Source organism: Aquarana catesbeiana, linkage group LG06, assembly GCF_042186555.1.
Source record: "Aquarana catesbeiana isolate 2022-GZ linkage group LG06, ASM4218655v1, whole genome shotgun sequence".
NCBI classification, from domain to species: domain Eukaryota; kingdom Metazoa; phylum Chordata; class Amphibia; order Anura; family Ranidae; genus Aquarana; species Aquarana catesbeiana.
The window spans coordinates 72,086,707-72,102,621 of NC_133329.1; the positions used below are offsets into that span (position 1 = coordinate 72,086,707).

Below are 15,915 nucleotides of genomic sequence, written 5' to 3' on the forward strand. Positions count from 1 at the left end.
AAATGTAATGAGTACAAATAAACAGTATTCTACTTTCCTTTTGTTTTCAGATCTAAAGGCACGGTATAAACTCCTTGTCAAAATATCCAGTATATCACTGATTTCAATTATCGCGTTTTTAATCATTGTTCTGTTACTCATTAAGGAAAGAAGAAAGCGTAAGTGACTGAAAACATTTTATTTCATTATAGTAAAGACTTGTGTTCTGTCTGTTACATTAATAAGTATCTGTAGCACCACCTTGTAAGAATGTATCTTCATGTCCTTTACAAAACATTTTAATATCTTCTACAACTCTTTCTTAGATAATTTTAGGGCCCATCATAGACTGACAGGTGGCTCCCGCCACACAAATCGCTCATTCACACTGTATGGGCCAGAGAACCCTTGTGAATGAGCCCTTCATTTTTTTAAATTATTAAAAAAAAATCCTTTTTTTTTAAATTAAAGGCTAAGTTCACATTTTTTTTCTAAAATCCAGCTCCCCTATATACCAATATACCAGTAATGTACCTCTGTTGCATAAAAATACAAGTTTTCTTTGGTTTTTAAGACCAGGCCTCATCTCCATTAATGGCTGTAGTTTTCAGATCATTTCAGAAACTTCCTGGTATAAACACAGGATGGACCAGCCAGTATGACCCAGGAAGGAGTTTACCAGGTGTCCTCATTAGCACACCCATCAACTAAGTTTTCACAGTACCCCCGGCATTCCCCCATGTGTGAATTTGCCTGACTTCCCCAGCGTCCCTTTGGATGGGCTCAGGGTGCATGCTAAATTCCCTGGGGCCACATGCAGCCTGCGGGACATCCCTGATGTAGTGCAAGTACCTACCTGGTTGGATCCAGTGTGATTGGATTGATGGTGTCTCCTCCTATTATATAGTTTTGGTAAATCTAAAGAAGATTGTAAAGAGATTGTACAATCAGATTCTATAATGTATGGCCACATTTATACACCTAAAATTACCAAGTTGGGCTTTCAGTGTCATTAATTGTTAACAGCACACCAAACACAGAAGAAAACACACATTTGCCACATGAAAAAACAGGTGACAAATGCGGTAACAAATTTACAAAAATGTCCTATGAGCTACTTTGCCAGGTGGAGCACAGCTCATTGAACTCTAGGTGTGAATGGGGCCTGAAAGTGAAATTGGTGCATTTACAGAAAAACAATGAGGCTCCATTTACATCTGTGCGTTTCCAAACACATGGCAAACTGCACAGAAAATGTGTGCTTTGCCATGCGTTTCATAAATGCTGCAAATGTTCATCGTGCTTGTGTGGTCATCACATGTTAAAGGCTCCCCAAGTGTGGCAAACACACTGGAAACTGCAGTAACACACCATGTGCCGCTCCAAAATTAGTTCTACAGCTTCTCTGGGACGATTGTTGCGCGTAGGCCAGCCCATTCAAGTGGGATATTGGTGGTGGTAGTAGTGTAATGAGGGAGGTGTGGTCCAGAGTGGTGAACACACCCTATCACGCCCTCTTCTGTGATGCAACAAGGAAGTGATGGTTTCTGGGAGATGACCTAACAGGAAGTGAATGCTGATACAAGACACAGGAAGTGATGGAACCTGAAAATCCATTCAAAGATACAACAAGGCTGACACGGTTCTAAATATCATGTAAATGAGGTAAGTAGGAGAAAAGCACATTGGGGGAGCTGGGTCAGGAATGGCATTGGAAAACGCTTCTATTTATTATGAAAAGTTAAATTCTGCCCAAAAAGGTGAACTTATCCTTTAAAGTTTATAACTGAAAACAAAAATTATAATAATTTTTTTAATTTTTAAAAATTATTATTATTTTTCATATTTTTAAAAAAAAATTTTGGTACAATTTTTTTACAATGTGTTATTATTTTTAAATTATTTTTACTTTTTATTGGGGGGGGCTTGGGTAAAATATCTAAGACTCCTGACATCTCGTCTTTAAGAAAGGAATTGAGACCCCCTGGACATATTTCACCACATAATCCTCTTTGGTTTATTCCAAAGCTTTTGGTATTATGTTAATACCTGAACTCCATGCCCAAGAGGGTTAAGGCAATGCTGGAAAATAATGGTGGCCACACAAAATATTGACACTTTGTTCCCAATTTGGACATTTTCACTTAGGGGTGTACTCACTTTTGTTGCCAGTGGTTTAGACATTAATGGCTGTGTGCAGGGGCGTAACTACCACCATAGCGACCCATGCGGGCGCTATGGGGCCCGCAGCCGAGTGGGGCCCAGTGAGGATAAGAGCACCGCCGGCACAGTCTCCAAGCCAGGGGAAGAGAGAGGAAAGGAAGAGGCGAGCTGTCCGTATCAGCAGAGAGCTGAATTGCCCGATGTAAGAGCTTTCATTAGAACTTCCAGTGTTCCCGGGGCTCATGTCACATAGCTCCACCTTTTGGCCCGGTGACTTTGATAGACAGAACGCCGATCCAATGCGGGACATGTGACGTCATCAAAGGTGTCAGGCCAAGAGGTGGGGCTATGTGACGATGAGCCCCGGGAAGACAGGAAATTGAAATGAAAGCTATTACAGCGGGCAATCCCGCTCTCTGCTGATCCAGGTGGCTTGCCTCTTCCTCTGCATAAGTGGGGCTGTTTGGGGCACAGGCAGACCAGGCTGTATTGGGCACAGGTCACGCTGTATGGGGCACAGGTCACGCTGTATTGGGCACAGGTCACGCTGTATTGGGCACAGGTCACGCTGCATTGGGCACAGGTCACGCTGTATGTGGCACAGGTCACCTGTGGGGGGGGCTGTTTGCAGGGGGGCCCCATACAACATTTTGCTATGGGGCCCTGCTATTTCTAGTTACGCCCCTGGCTGTGTATTTTGAGGGGACAGCAAATTTACACTGTTATACAAGCTGTACACTCACTACTTTACTTTGTAGCAAAGGAGTTATTTACTAAAGGCAAATCCACTCTGCACCACAGGTGTACTGCAAGTACACTTGGAGGTGCAGTCGCTGTAGATCTGAGGGGAAGATCTGAAATGAGGGGAAGCACAGATTTTATCATCCATGTACAAGCAAAATTGCTATTTTTTATTTTCCTTGCATGTCCCTCTCAGATCTACAGTGACTGCACTTCCAAGTGCACTTGTAGTGCAAAGTGGAGTTGCCTTTAGTAAATAACCCCCAAAGTGTAATTTCTTCAGTGTTGTCACATGAAAAGATATAATAAAATATTTACAAAAATGTGCCAGGCGGTAAGTGGTTAACAAAACACACTTTAATGCTACAATGCATGTTAACATGTGTGTGTTATTGCACTGCACCAGACTGCTTTAGTGTAAATGGGCCAAAAAAAAGTCACAGCTACCTTGCCATATAGGATGAAATGACAGTGTTGCCAAATTCCTCCCCCCACACACTTGACAGTGCCGGGGCCTAACATTTGGACTGGAGAACTGACCAGGAGAGGTATTGTGGATGGCTGTACAGGAGGAAGGAGCAGAGAGAGACCACTGTTAGGGTCAATATAAGGACTTTGTGGGGAGGCCTCATTGCCCACCCCCTCCTCCTTTGGCCTCAAGAGATTTGGGGGGGAGGCCACATGCACTGGCAAGATTACAGGTATAGTAACCACATTTCCAAACTGCCATTCAGGAACCCCCCCTCCCTCCCAAAAAAGATGATTTCAAAATCGTCGACGACTATAGAATCGGTCACTACTTTACCTCCTGCGCAGCTATCTCTATCATAGAGTGCTAGGAAGAAGAGATGTAACTTGTGGGGTGGAGTATAGAAATGGCTGGGTCAGTTGGATGGAGAGGTGCAGACTCAAAAGGCTCCACACATATGTTCTCCTTCTCGCCTGAACTACAGCAGGGGTATTGAATAAAAATTCTCAGAGGTCTGGTATTTAAAATTTTCAACCAGCAGAGATCCCAGTCTCATGTTTGTGCTATTATTCGGGATGCTTAATATCACAGTCCCACCCCCTTACATTACATCATCAATTCTCCCCTTTACATCACAGCGCTCCCTTTTACACCACCGCACCCCTCTTTACAATACAGCCCTCTTTTCATCACATTGCACCCCTTTACAATACAGTGCCCGCTTTACATCACACACATCTTTGCATCCAAGTCCACCAGTTTACATCACAGACCTTTCCCCATCAGTGTCCTCAGCCCCTCTTCCTTGCATCCAAGTCCCTTTCACATCTCCCTTTCTTTGCACCTCATTCTCCTTCAGAGCCCCCCTTGTACCCCAGTCCCCTTTACAACCCACCTTTACATGTACCCCAGTCCCTTTTCCAGCCCCTCCTTACTTGCACCACAGTCCCCTTCACAGCTGCCCCCCTTAATTGCACCACAGAACCATGCAAATCCCCACTCCTTGTATCACAATACCATTTACAGCCCCCCTTTCTTGCACCTCAGTCCCCTCAACAGCCCTCCTCCCTGTTTCCCAACCCCTCCTTCTGTGTATCCCAGTCCCCTTCACATTCCTCCTCCCTGCAGCCCAGGCCCTCCTTCCATGTATCCCAGTCCCCTCAACAGCCCCCCTCCTTGTATCCCAGTCCCCTCAACAGCCCCTCTCCTTGTATCCCAGTCCCCCCCACAGTCCCCCTTCTTCTATTCCAGTCCCCTCCACAGTCCCCCTCCCCGAATCCCAGGCCCTCCCTCCATGTATCACAACCCCCCTCCTTGTATCCCAGGCCCTCCTTCCATGTATCTCAGTCCCCCCCACAGCCCCCTACCTTTTATACCAGCCCCCCCCCAAAGTCTCCCTTCTTATATCCCAGTCCCCTCAACAGTCCCCCTCCCTGCATCCCAGGCTCTTTTTCCATGTATCCCAGTCCCCCTCCTTGTGTCCGAGTCCCTCCCACAGTCCCCCTCCCAGCATCCCAGGCCCTCCTTCCATGTATCCCAGTACCCCCCCCACCATCCTCCTCCTTGTATCCTAGTCTCTTCTACAGCTGCCCCCCTCTCCATTTACTTGCACCCCACTCCCTTTCACAGTCCTCACCTTTCTGGTATCCCGGTCCCCTTTACAGCCGCCTTTCTTCTTTGCAACCCAGTCCCTTTTATGTAAATGCCCACTCCCTTACCTTACAAAGCAAGTAGAAGACAGAAGATGTGGTATGTCTGAGCAGAGGGCGGGAGCTGTCCGACTTTGCATTTAACAGACAGATGATTGGTTGCTGGGACCGTCCCCAGCCACGAATCACAGGCTTTTTAACTTGCAAAGTTGGACAGCTCCTGCCTGTTGCTCAGACATGCCGCATCTTCTGTCTTCTACCTGCTTTGTAAAGATGAAAGCGGAGGTGGAGTCACATGGGAGAGGACAGGACACCCAGGCTGCTGATCCACCATTTAGTGATACCTGGCACAGTCATCTTGGGAGCGGCAGCACCTTCTCCCCGAGTCCCAATTGAACTCCAAGCCTGCTGGGGGTGAAGGTAGGGGGTTCTCTGTGTCTTCTCGTAGGTGGTCTGTCCGGCAGCACAGTTGAAGTGCTCACTACTCACCACCACATGCAGCCCTGTCAACAAAGCGCCGGCAAGGAGTCTCGGCTGTAATGTCACTGGTTGCTAGATGCCACGCGGCTCTAGCAACCAGTGGCCAGTAGAGTGAGAGTCTCAGGTGGAGGCGGAGGCAGAGCCAGCATTACCGCCGGGTTTGCTGGCTCTGTCAGTTTCATTCCTGGACACTGTATTGTCCCGAAATGAAGGTGCCCAGGACGCGGGACAGACCTGCAAAATGCGGGACTGTCCCGGGCAATATGGGACATGGGGTCACCCTCATTATAGGGTCTCTTTAAGATGTGTATATGGAGCATGCTTATGGATAAATAGCAACAAGCTATAAGTTGATTGCACCTGGACAAGGTTTTTACATATGTGGCTAGAATGAGTGTTTGGTTTTACCTGAGCATTATTAGTTTCCCAAATGCAAAGTCTGCATACTATAGGCCTTCACTTATCGTAAACTGACCCACTCTTATCCATCAGAGGATTTAGCCATATTTACAGTTTATATACTAATATACATGTTGCACATTTCATTTAAAGTGTCCCTATAGTGATTTTCTTTTGCTTTGTACACAGCAGGGAATAGTTATGACCCCTGTCATTTTTATGTTCTTGCCTTTGTCTTGTTAAGGACATTTTCTAGAGATACAACAAGTGAAGGAAAATCCTCTCTCAGGCAGCTTTCATAGGAACTGGAGACCCCAGTGGAAAATTTATACTCACTTCCTGTCGCACAAAGAACATTTTAGATTTCCCATCACTTTCTGTTCTTGTAACAGTGCTCAAGAAGACAATTCAAGAGCGTGAATCTCCCTAGTGAGGACATAGAAAGAAATAAAGTTGGAATGCGTATCTACTCCTCCCAAGATACGCTTTAACTTCTTATAATGCTTTTTTGTGCTCATAAAAGTTGATATTCTTCTCAGTAACTATTAAAAGTTAGCAGCACTTTTGGGACAATTATCCTTTAAATGCCCATTTCCACTTTCCCCAAGTCTTATACTTACCTGTCCCTGACCTTCTAAATCGTTGCTACATAACCAGTGCAGCCTCTTCTCCCAAAGTCTCCTGGCTAGGCTGAACTCCTTCAGTGAAAGAATGTCTATTCAACCATTTGAAAAGACCACCTATTATTTGTCCTATCAGTGGATGGACTTTCCATATGAATACATGGAGACAGAAGCCAGACATGGACACTCTTGATGAATATGTGTGTTGCTCCCACAGCCTACATTTTAGAAGAGTGGCGACAGATAAGTATAAGACTTGAGTGGATACTGGGGTAGGGTGCATTTAAAAGATATAATAACTGCATTAAAAGTACAGTGACCCTTAAATGATTCCATTACCAACTTTCTGATTTTGCGCTACTTCTGTGTCTCTGTTAAGATAATATCTAAAAGTATCTCCTTGGTGTTACAGGCATTCCAAAGGTGAGGGATATCACTCGTTCCCCAGGTGGTATTTTCAGCTTAGATGTGGATCATTTTAAACCAGAAAATATTACTGTATTGTGGGAGGTAATCCAGCCACCATCAATCACACAGCCTCGTCCCATAAACTCTACCATTATAAAAACTCAAAACCAAGATGGAACCTTCAATGCCATCAGCACTTGTGAAAGCCTCAGAGGGGTGATCCAGGAAGATGGGGCATATGTTGTCCAAGCCATGGTGGAACACAGCAAACTGAAACACTCAAAAAACAGAGAATGGAGAAGCGATGATAAAGGTAACAGAGGTATGGTCAATATTTTGTTAAAGACAACATTGTCATAAAATCTGACATGGTTGAAGCCCAAATACAAAATAACACCCATCATTTCACCAAAATTACTGGTTTTCAATGTCTTACCTGTCAAGTCACTGTAAGAATGCCTTAATGACACAAATACAAATGGTACAATCAGAAACCTGTAACTAAGAGCTCATGTACACTACAGCTTCTAAACTTGAATTTAGGAGCTTTTGGTGCTTTTTTGCCAAAGCTCAACCATCCCTAACCTCCCTCTCCTGAACGCAAAAGAATCATTGAATGTTCAGAGAATTTTCATATGAATGTTCTTACAAGTTTTTGTTTTGAAAATCTACTAGTGTATGGCCAGAATAAGGATGGATATTCTCTCTGTGAAAACACTAACCCAGGGCCGATCCCAGTCGGGGTGCATGGGGTGCAGTGCACCCGGGCGCCAGAGAGGTGGGGGCGCTGAAGCGCCAGAGTGCTCCCCTCCCTCCTCTTCCTCCTCTCTGTGTCCAGAGGCGGCTCCCTCCGCAGGTCACCGCCGCCGCTGTATTTTTCGAGGCTCACGCCCGTCCCCCCATCACATGACCGGCCTGAAGATCTCTGAAAAAGGTATTTAGATGTTTTGTTTTAAAAAAAAACATTTACACAGTGTGTTATGGCTGCATAAAACAGAGGGGCTGGCAGTGACATTGTTTAAAGTTTTTTTTAGTACTAATAGCAGCAGGAGGGTGGAGGGGAGATGACTCGCACAGATACAGGAGCTGACAGGCAGGGAGGTGGGGGGGAGAGAGACAGCGGTTGATGGAGGCACGTAAACTGACCACGGTACCAGAGCTCAGCAGCCATGATTACCGTGGTCAGCACACAGAGAGGGACACAGGAATAGGCAGGATCAGCTAGTTTTTACAGCTTACAAAGGGACAGGTTAACCTGCTATGAGGGAACAGGATCTCTTTTTTAAGGGTTACAACCACTTTAAGCTATCAGTAATTTAACAGTTGATCCACCGGCAGTACATATTCACCTTCCCTTCCCTCTCCTGTTGCAGACAACCCAGTACTTCAAAATATAGATGAGCATGTGACTGAATTCTCTTCCTCACATGTGACAAGATTGGTGCTTATTGATTGGCTGCACAAGCACCCAGCACTGTTACATGGGGGGTTGACCTCAGCCCTAAGTCAAGACCTATAGCTCATAGAACATTATTTCTCTTCACTTCCAGTGTCTAAACAGAGCAAGGAGGAAGCTGCTTATTGAACCTTTATTAAAGTGAACCTATTGATTTGCCCTGCAGGAGTAAATCCCCCATTCACATTTGCTCCCATAATATATCTCATACACTTGTACATGCCTCTGTTGCTTATCCTTCTACATTTCTTTTCCTTCTCTATGATTGGTACTTAGTAAAATAAAAGCTTTTAATTTAAAAAAACAAAACAAAAACTTATTGCATAGGAAATAAATATTTTTATGCTATTATCTCTTCTAGATTTTCTTGCCCGGCCAGAAGTCGGGATAATACGAATACCAAAATTATATGTCAATAAACAAACACAACTGCAATGCACAGCGTCGCACTTTTACCCTGATGACCTGACAGTGAATTGGTTAATGAAAGAAAAGGGAAAGAAGGAATTTCCTATAAATAACAGCGGGAGATACAAAATGCCTGACAGCAGATCTCATCTCCAACCAGATAAAACATTCACCCATACAGCACTTCTGGAATTCACCCCATTACTAGAAGATGTGGGGTCAGAGGTCATCTGCAGAGTGAGCCATCCCAGTCTGAAGGAACCAATAGAGAAGACAACTGGACCCTTACAGGTGCTGGGTGAGTACAAAAGCTCTTCTTTTGGTTTCTTTAACTGCTTCAGCCCCGGAAGATTTTAACTCCTTCCTGACCAGAGCACTTTTTACAATTTGGCACAGCGTCGCTTTAACTGACAATTGCGTGGTCGTGCAACGTTGTACCCAAACAAACAAATAGAGTTTTCTTTTGGTGGTATTTGATCACCTCTGCGGTTTTTATTTTTTGCGCTATAAACAAAACAACAGCGACAATTTAAAAAAAAAAAAAAAACACAATATTTTTTACTTTTTGCTATAATAAATATCCCACATTTTTCAAAAAAAACTATTTTTTCCTCAGTTTAGGCCAATATGTATTCTTCTACATATTTCTGGTAAGTAAAAACATAATAAGCGTATATTGATTGGTTTGCACAAAAGTTATAGCGTCTACAAAATAGGGGATAGAATTATGGCATTATTATTATTAATATTATTTTACTAGTAATGGCAGCAGTCTGCAATTTTTATTGGGACTGCGATATTATGGCGGACATATCAGACACCTTTGACACATTTTTGGGACCATTGACAATTTTACAGCGATTAGTGCTATAAAAATGCACTGATTACTGTAAAAATGTCACTGGCAGGGAAGGGGTTAACACTAGGGGGTGATCAAGGGGTTAACTGTGTTCCCTCTCTGAGTTCTAACTGAAGGGGGATGGGACTTACTAGGGGAAATGACAAATCGTTGTTCATACATTGTATGAACAGAAGATCAGTCATTTCTCCCCTAAGAGAACCGGGAGCTGTGTGTTTACACACACAGCTCCCGGTTCTCTCTGTGTCACGAGCGATTGCGGAAGCCCAGCAGTCATCGCGCCCCCCGGGCACTCGCATCGACTCGCAGCGCCCCTAGTGGCCACAGGGCGAAGCGGCATAACATAACGTCGTTTCGCCCAGCCGAGCCATGTTGCCGCAGTAAACTGCGGCGGCTGGTCGGCAAGTGGTTAAAGGGTAACTTCACTTTATAACAAAAGCAGAATTCCAGCCCAGCTTCCACCCTCCTCATCAAATTTGGAAATACACAGACAGACCTCAGATGCCAATAAATAATTTTCCCATTGCCTGCCCCATAAAGAAGTAATGGTCATTATTCTTCACAGTGGGACTCAGTACATTCACATTGCTTTTAGAGGAAACATGATCCCTGCTTCTGGGCAGGCCGTGTGTTGAGGAGATGGATTTGCTGGCTTTGGAAGTCTGTAAATGTATTTACAGATCTAACATGGAAGGTGGGGAATGGTAATTCTAATGCTTCCCCTCCCCTGCTCTCCCCGGTGTATTTTTTGCTTTTTACTTTTATACTTCCCTTTTCCTGATTTCTTCAGGCCAGAAACATGACATGCCTCTTCCTCTTTGGACCTTTCCTACTGGTGGGCTGCCCTCAATGATGAATCATTTCACTGTGGGTCCAGAGAGCCTCAGTAATGCCCCTCAGGGGTCCATAATGCCCTGCACTCAATCTTGTAAATACTAGAAATAAATTCATAGCTTCTAGGCTTTTGACTTGTAAATGTTTAAGGGCCCTTTCACACTGAGGCGGGGGCGGCGTCGGCAGTAAAGCGCCGCTATTGTAAGCGGAGCTTTACCGTTAGTATTAGGCCGCTAGTGGGGTGGTTTTACCCCCCGCTAGCGGCCAAGAAAGGGTTAAAAACCACCGCAAAGCGTCTCTGCCCATTGATTTCAATGGGCAGGAGCGGTAAAGGAGCGGTATACACTCCGCTCCTTCACCGCTCCGAAGATGCTGCCGTATAACGACGGCGGGCGGTCCGTAAGTGGTTAACTTGAATGGGGTTTGGGAAAGGTCCAGGTTGCCATTAATACATTAACTTTAAACATTGAGGACTCTGTCACTTCAGCTATTTGCCAACCAGCCGCCGTCGTTATACGCCAGTAAGTTGGCTCCCCTGTAGCTGTACGGCGGCCACTTTAAGGGGTAGGCGTGACGCCGGAGCTGATGCGCATGGTCTGCAGCCGTGATGTCCGCTGGTGACCTGTGATGCTGCTAGCGGGGCCTTTTTTTCCCGTCCTGCTAGCGCACCGCTCCAGTGTGAAAGCCCTCGGGGCTTTCACACTGGAGGCAAAGCAGCGGCACTTTCGGGTCGGTTTGCAGGCGCTATTATTAGTGCGATAGCGCCTGCAAACCGCCTCAGTGTGAAAGGGCTCTAAAGCCAATCTGTTGACATCCAAAAAAAATTGAAAAGAAGAAACCTACAACGCTTTGTGTAATTCTTGTCAAAGCAATGGGCAGGAACTTTCTTGGACAGCTAAATTTGTACTGTCTATCCTCAAGTTGTAAAGCACTACATAAACTGTTGGCGCTATATAAATCCTGTATAATAATAATAGTAATTTATAGAGCGATCAATGCTAAAAATAGCCACTCAGTACTGTATAAATGTCACTGGCAGGGAAGGGGTGAACACTAGGGGGCGATCAAGGGGTTAAATGTGTTCCCTGGGAGGTATTTCTAACTGTGAGTGGAGGGGACTGACAGGGAGTAGAAAGAGATCGCTGTTCCTGATTACTAGGAACAGCAGATCTCCCTCTACTTCCCTGACAGAACGGGGATCTGTCTGTTTACATTGTCAGATCTCTGTTCTGTCTCTCTCAGGATCGATCACAGGTCACCAGCAGACAAAAAACAGAAGTTTTGCCCGGATCAACCAGTAAGTATTAACGGTGGTGGCCAATTTCAGCGGGTAAGTATAGACCTCTCATACAGACAAAAGCCTGGATGCAGTTCAAGTTGCCCTTTTATACATATTGGGAAAACAGGAGAAACTGAGAATTTCTCTAAAGTGGGTCAACAGAGAACACTAATGTGAATACAAAACCAGCTTTATTAATTACCAAAAAATAAACCAATTAATAGTACAAAAGGTGAAAAATTTGCAATATGGACAGACGGTTACCACAAACCAATTAAAAAATTGGACAACGTTGTCACAGGGGATATTAAAAACTAATGGGGGCCGCGGCTACACACCCACTCATACACATCATGCACACTGTGTAATGGGGTATAGTAAAAATAAGGATAGTCCTGCACAGTAAGAATGGCGATTTGATGGAGGGTATTCCTAATAGAGACTATCCAGTTGGGCAGGAACAGTCCTACACCATTAATTTTGAGGTGATGTAAATGGGTGGGTGATCTGACAAACCGATAAATCATAAGGTATGGACCATCTATTAGATTGTAAGCTCTTCTGAGCAGGGCCCTCTTAATCCTATTGTATTGTATTATATTATAACTGTATTGTCTCCCTTTTATATTGTAAAGCGCTGCGTAAACTGTTGGCGCTATATAAATCCTGAATAATAATAATAATAATAATAATAGATGGAGCGATCTCTCAAGGGATCATTGCACTCAGTGATTGTTTAAACCACAGCTGATAAGTAGATTGCAAACGCTTCCCAGGTTGCAGCAAGGAAAATTGTAGAGTCATCTACATAGGCAGCAAGATAAATGTCCATGGAGACAGCATTTAAGGAGACATAGAGAAAAACTGACATACGTTTTTTGAAGTGCTGAGTAGAGTGGAAGGATCTCACTAACCGCACTGTATCCGTCGTCAGACTGTAATGGTCCTTGGTGTTGAAGTCTCTCTGTGGACAGATGCTTCTGTATGGCTCACTAGGAGTGTAGGTTGGTAAAGAGCCGTCCCTCACTGTGGGGCCGCTGAAGCGCCGTTGCTGTTGTATGGTGCGTGGCTGCAGGGGAAAGCTGACATCAGCTGTTAGATCAGCTGTTGGATCCGTGTGAGGATAGGTCAGATCAAATTGCGCGCGGCTCCCAAGGACGTGCTGACGTCACACCGCTACAGGTCACCAGCAGACATCACGGCCGCAGGCCATGCGCATCGGCTCCGGCGTCACGCCTACCCCTTAAAGTGGCCGCCGTACAGCTACAGGGGAGCCAACTTACCGGCGTATAACGACGGCGGCTGGTTGGCAAATAGCTGAAGTGACAGAGTCCTCAATGTTTAACGTTAATGTATTAATGGCAACCTGGACCTTTCCCAAACCCCATCCAAGTTAACCACTTACGGACCGCCCGCCGTCGTTATACGACGGTACTTTGACGTGGAATAACCCCTGGTATCCTCTTAAACGGCGGTCTGCTTTTAGATAAAAGTGGTCTCTGTGGCGGATTCGCTGCAAGATTACTTTTATCGGCGACAGGAGAGGTGCCCCCCCTCCTGCGCAGATTGAAAGCATACGCAAGTCGTGCCCACATATGTAAATCGTGTTCAAACCACACATGTGAGATATCGCCGCGATTGTTACATTGAGAGCAATAATTCTAGCACTAGATCTTCTCGGTAACTTAAAACTGGTTAGCTGTAGAAAATTTTAAATGTCACCTATGGTACCAAAGTTTGTCGCCATTCCACAAGTGGGCGCAATTTTGAAGCATGACATGTTGGGTATCAATTTACTCGGCGTAACATTATCTTTCACAATATAGAAACAAACTGCTAACTTTTCTGTTTTCTTATTTTTTAATTCAAAAAAGTGTATTGCGTTTGTAAGACCGCTTGCGCAAATACGGTGTGACATAAAGTATTGCAACGACCGCCATTTTATTCTCTAGGGTGTTTGAAAAAAAAAAAAAAAAAAAATATATATATATATATATATATATATATATATATATATATATAATGTTTGGGGGTTCTAAGTAATTTCCTAAGCAAAAAAAAAATGATTTTAACGTGTAAACAACAAGTTTGAAAAATAGGCCCAGTCCTTAGGTGGTTAAAATCCCTTAATAAATATAAAAACAACAATTCTATTGACTGTTCTCTGTTACAAATGCTGGTTGCTTGGCTGTCGGGCTGGAACGCCTCCTGCCTGGCTGCACACACAAGGTGGACCTTTTTAATGCAGGCGGCTCCTATGGGGGTAGCTCAACACTACTAACCACACCAAAATGTTAGACACATTTTTGTTTTATAAACCTTTCCCAGGTGAATGATCTACATATTTCATATTTTTCTTTTGCAGCTACACCTGAACTCCAGCAGCCAATACAACTCTCAGTCACAGACTCCGGGGATGTGGTGGGTTGTTTAACCCTTATAAACTTTTACCCCCAAGATATAACGGTTATTTGGACCTGCAATCCCATCCAATACAAAGAGAACATGCCAGAGAACAAGGTCATTGGCAATCAAAATGGCACATTTAGACTTGACAGTCAATATAAAATTCCAGGAAAACTCCTAGAGAACACAAAATTTATCATGAAAGTCACATGGAAACATGAAAGCATGGAAAGGCCAGAATACAGAGAGATCTCCATACAAGATCCAGGTGAGGTATAATATTAAATTACCAGGCACACCATAGGGCAATCAGGGCAAGATGACAGGTTCTCTTTCTGCCCCACCATTCATTTTTAAAATGGTGCTTTGTTCCTTTGTTTGAGGGGTTGAATGGGTTGTGTTTAGCAGACAGTAGTGCCCATCAAACGTGACAAGGGGTATAATTCCTGCCACGGCATGTGTACACCCCCGGCTATCACCTTTTGCAGCTAAAGATGCAGTGGTTGGCGGGTAGTAAAAATGTGTCTCAATTGCATGATTTTACTGCCCCTCAGCCACAAGTGTAAACAAGCCCTTAAAGTGCTACTAAACACACACTGTTTAATTTACATTGTGCCTTCTATTTCTGTATATGGATGATGGCATTGTAATAACCACTTGCAGACCATGTCACAAACATTTACGTCGGCAGAATGGCTCGGCTGCACAAAGTAACGTATATATATATATACGTCACTTTGAATTTCACGCCGTGCGGGCATGCGTGCGCCCCTGCCTCGAGCTCCATGCCCGCGGGACCCACGGACTCGATGTCCGCTGGTGTCCCGTGATCTGTCATGGAGCTGTAGAACAGGGGGATGCCTGTGTAAACAAGGCATATCCCTGTTCTGCCTTGTGACAGCACACTGATCTACTGCTCCCTGTCATCAGGAACAGTGATCACTGTCGTGTCACTTGTAGCCCCTCCCCCCGCAGTTAGAATCACTCCCTAGGACACACTTGACCCCTTCCTCGCCCCCTAGTGGTTAACCCCTTCCCTGCCAGTGTCATTTACACAGTAATCAGTGCAGTTTTATAGCACTGATCGCTGTATAAATGACAATGGTCGCAAAATAGCCTCAAAAGTGTCCGATGTGTCCGCCATAATCACGATAACAACCGCTGATCGCCGCCATTACTAATAAAAAAAATAATAATAAAAATGCCACAAAACTATCCCCTATTTTGTAGATGCTATAACTTTTGAGCAAACCAATCAATATACCTTATTGCGATTTTTTTTTTTTTTTTACCAAAAATATGTAGAAGAATACATATCGGCCTAAACTGAGGAAAAAATTAGTTTTTTTATATAATTTTGGGGGATATTTATTATTGCAAAAAATATTGCTTTTTTTTTCAAAATTGTCACTCTTTTTTTGTTTATAGCGCAAAAAATAAAAACTGCAGAGGTGATCAAATACCACCAAAAGAAAGCTCTATTTGTAGGAAAAAAAGGACATCAATTTTGTTTGGGTGCAACGTCGCGCGACCGCGCAATTGTCAGTTAAAGCAACGCAGTGCCGAATCGCAAAAAATGGCCTGGTCATTGAACAGCCAAATCCTCCGGGGCTGAAGTGGTTAAAAAAAAAATATCCAAGTACCTTTTTCCTAATCGATATACAGCTGTCACATGACACAAATCTCTCCCAGCCTGTCTGCAGGGAAACAATGGCAGGAGGAGCTTCTAGTCCTGCTGGTCACATGTTCAAAATTTTAAAAA

At 44.3% G+C, this 15,915-nt stretch overlaps 1 protein-coding gene across 1 annotated transcript in view; it reads left to right on the top strand.

The window, feature by feature from the left end:
- LOC141148598 (uncharacterized) overlaps positions 1–15,915 on the top strand; it is an 82,631-nt gene that overhangs the window by 37,061 nt on the left and 29,655 nt on the right. Inside the window, exons 5-8 of the mRNA XM_073636197.1 lie at positions 51–158; positions 6,916–7,233; positions 8,729–9,073; positions 14,113–14,421. Of these exons, the coding sequence (XP_073492298.1) occupies positions 51–158; positions 6,916–7,233; positions 8,729–9,073; positions 14,113–14,421 (1,080 nt within the window). The remainder of the gene's footprint in view (positions 1–50; positions 159–6,915; positions 7,234–8,728; positions 9,074–14,112; positions 14,422–15,915) is intronic.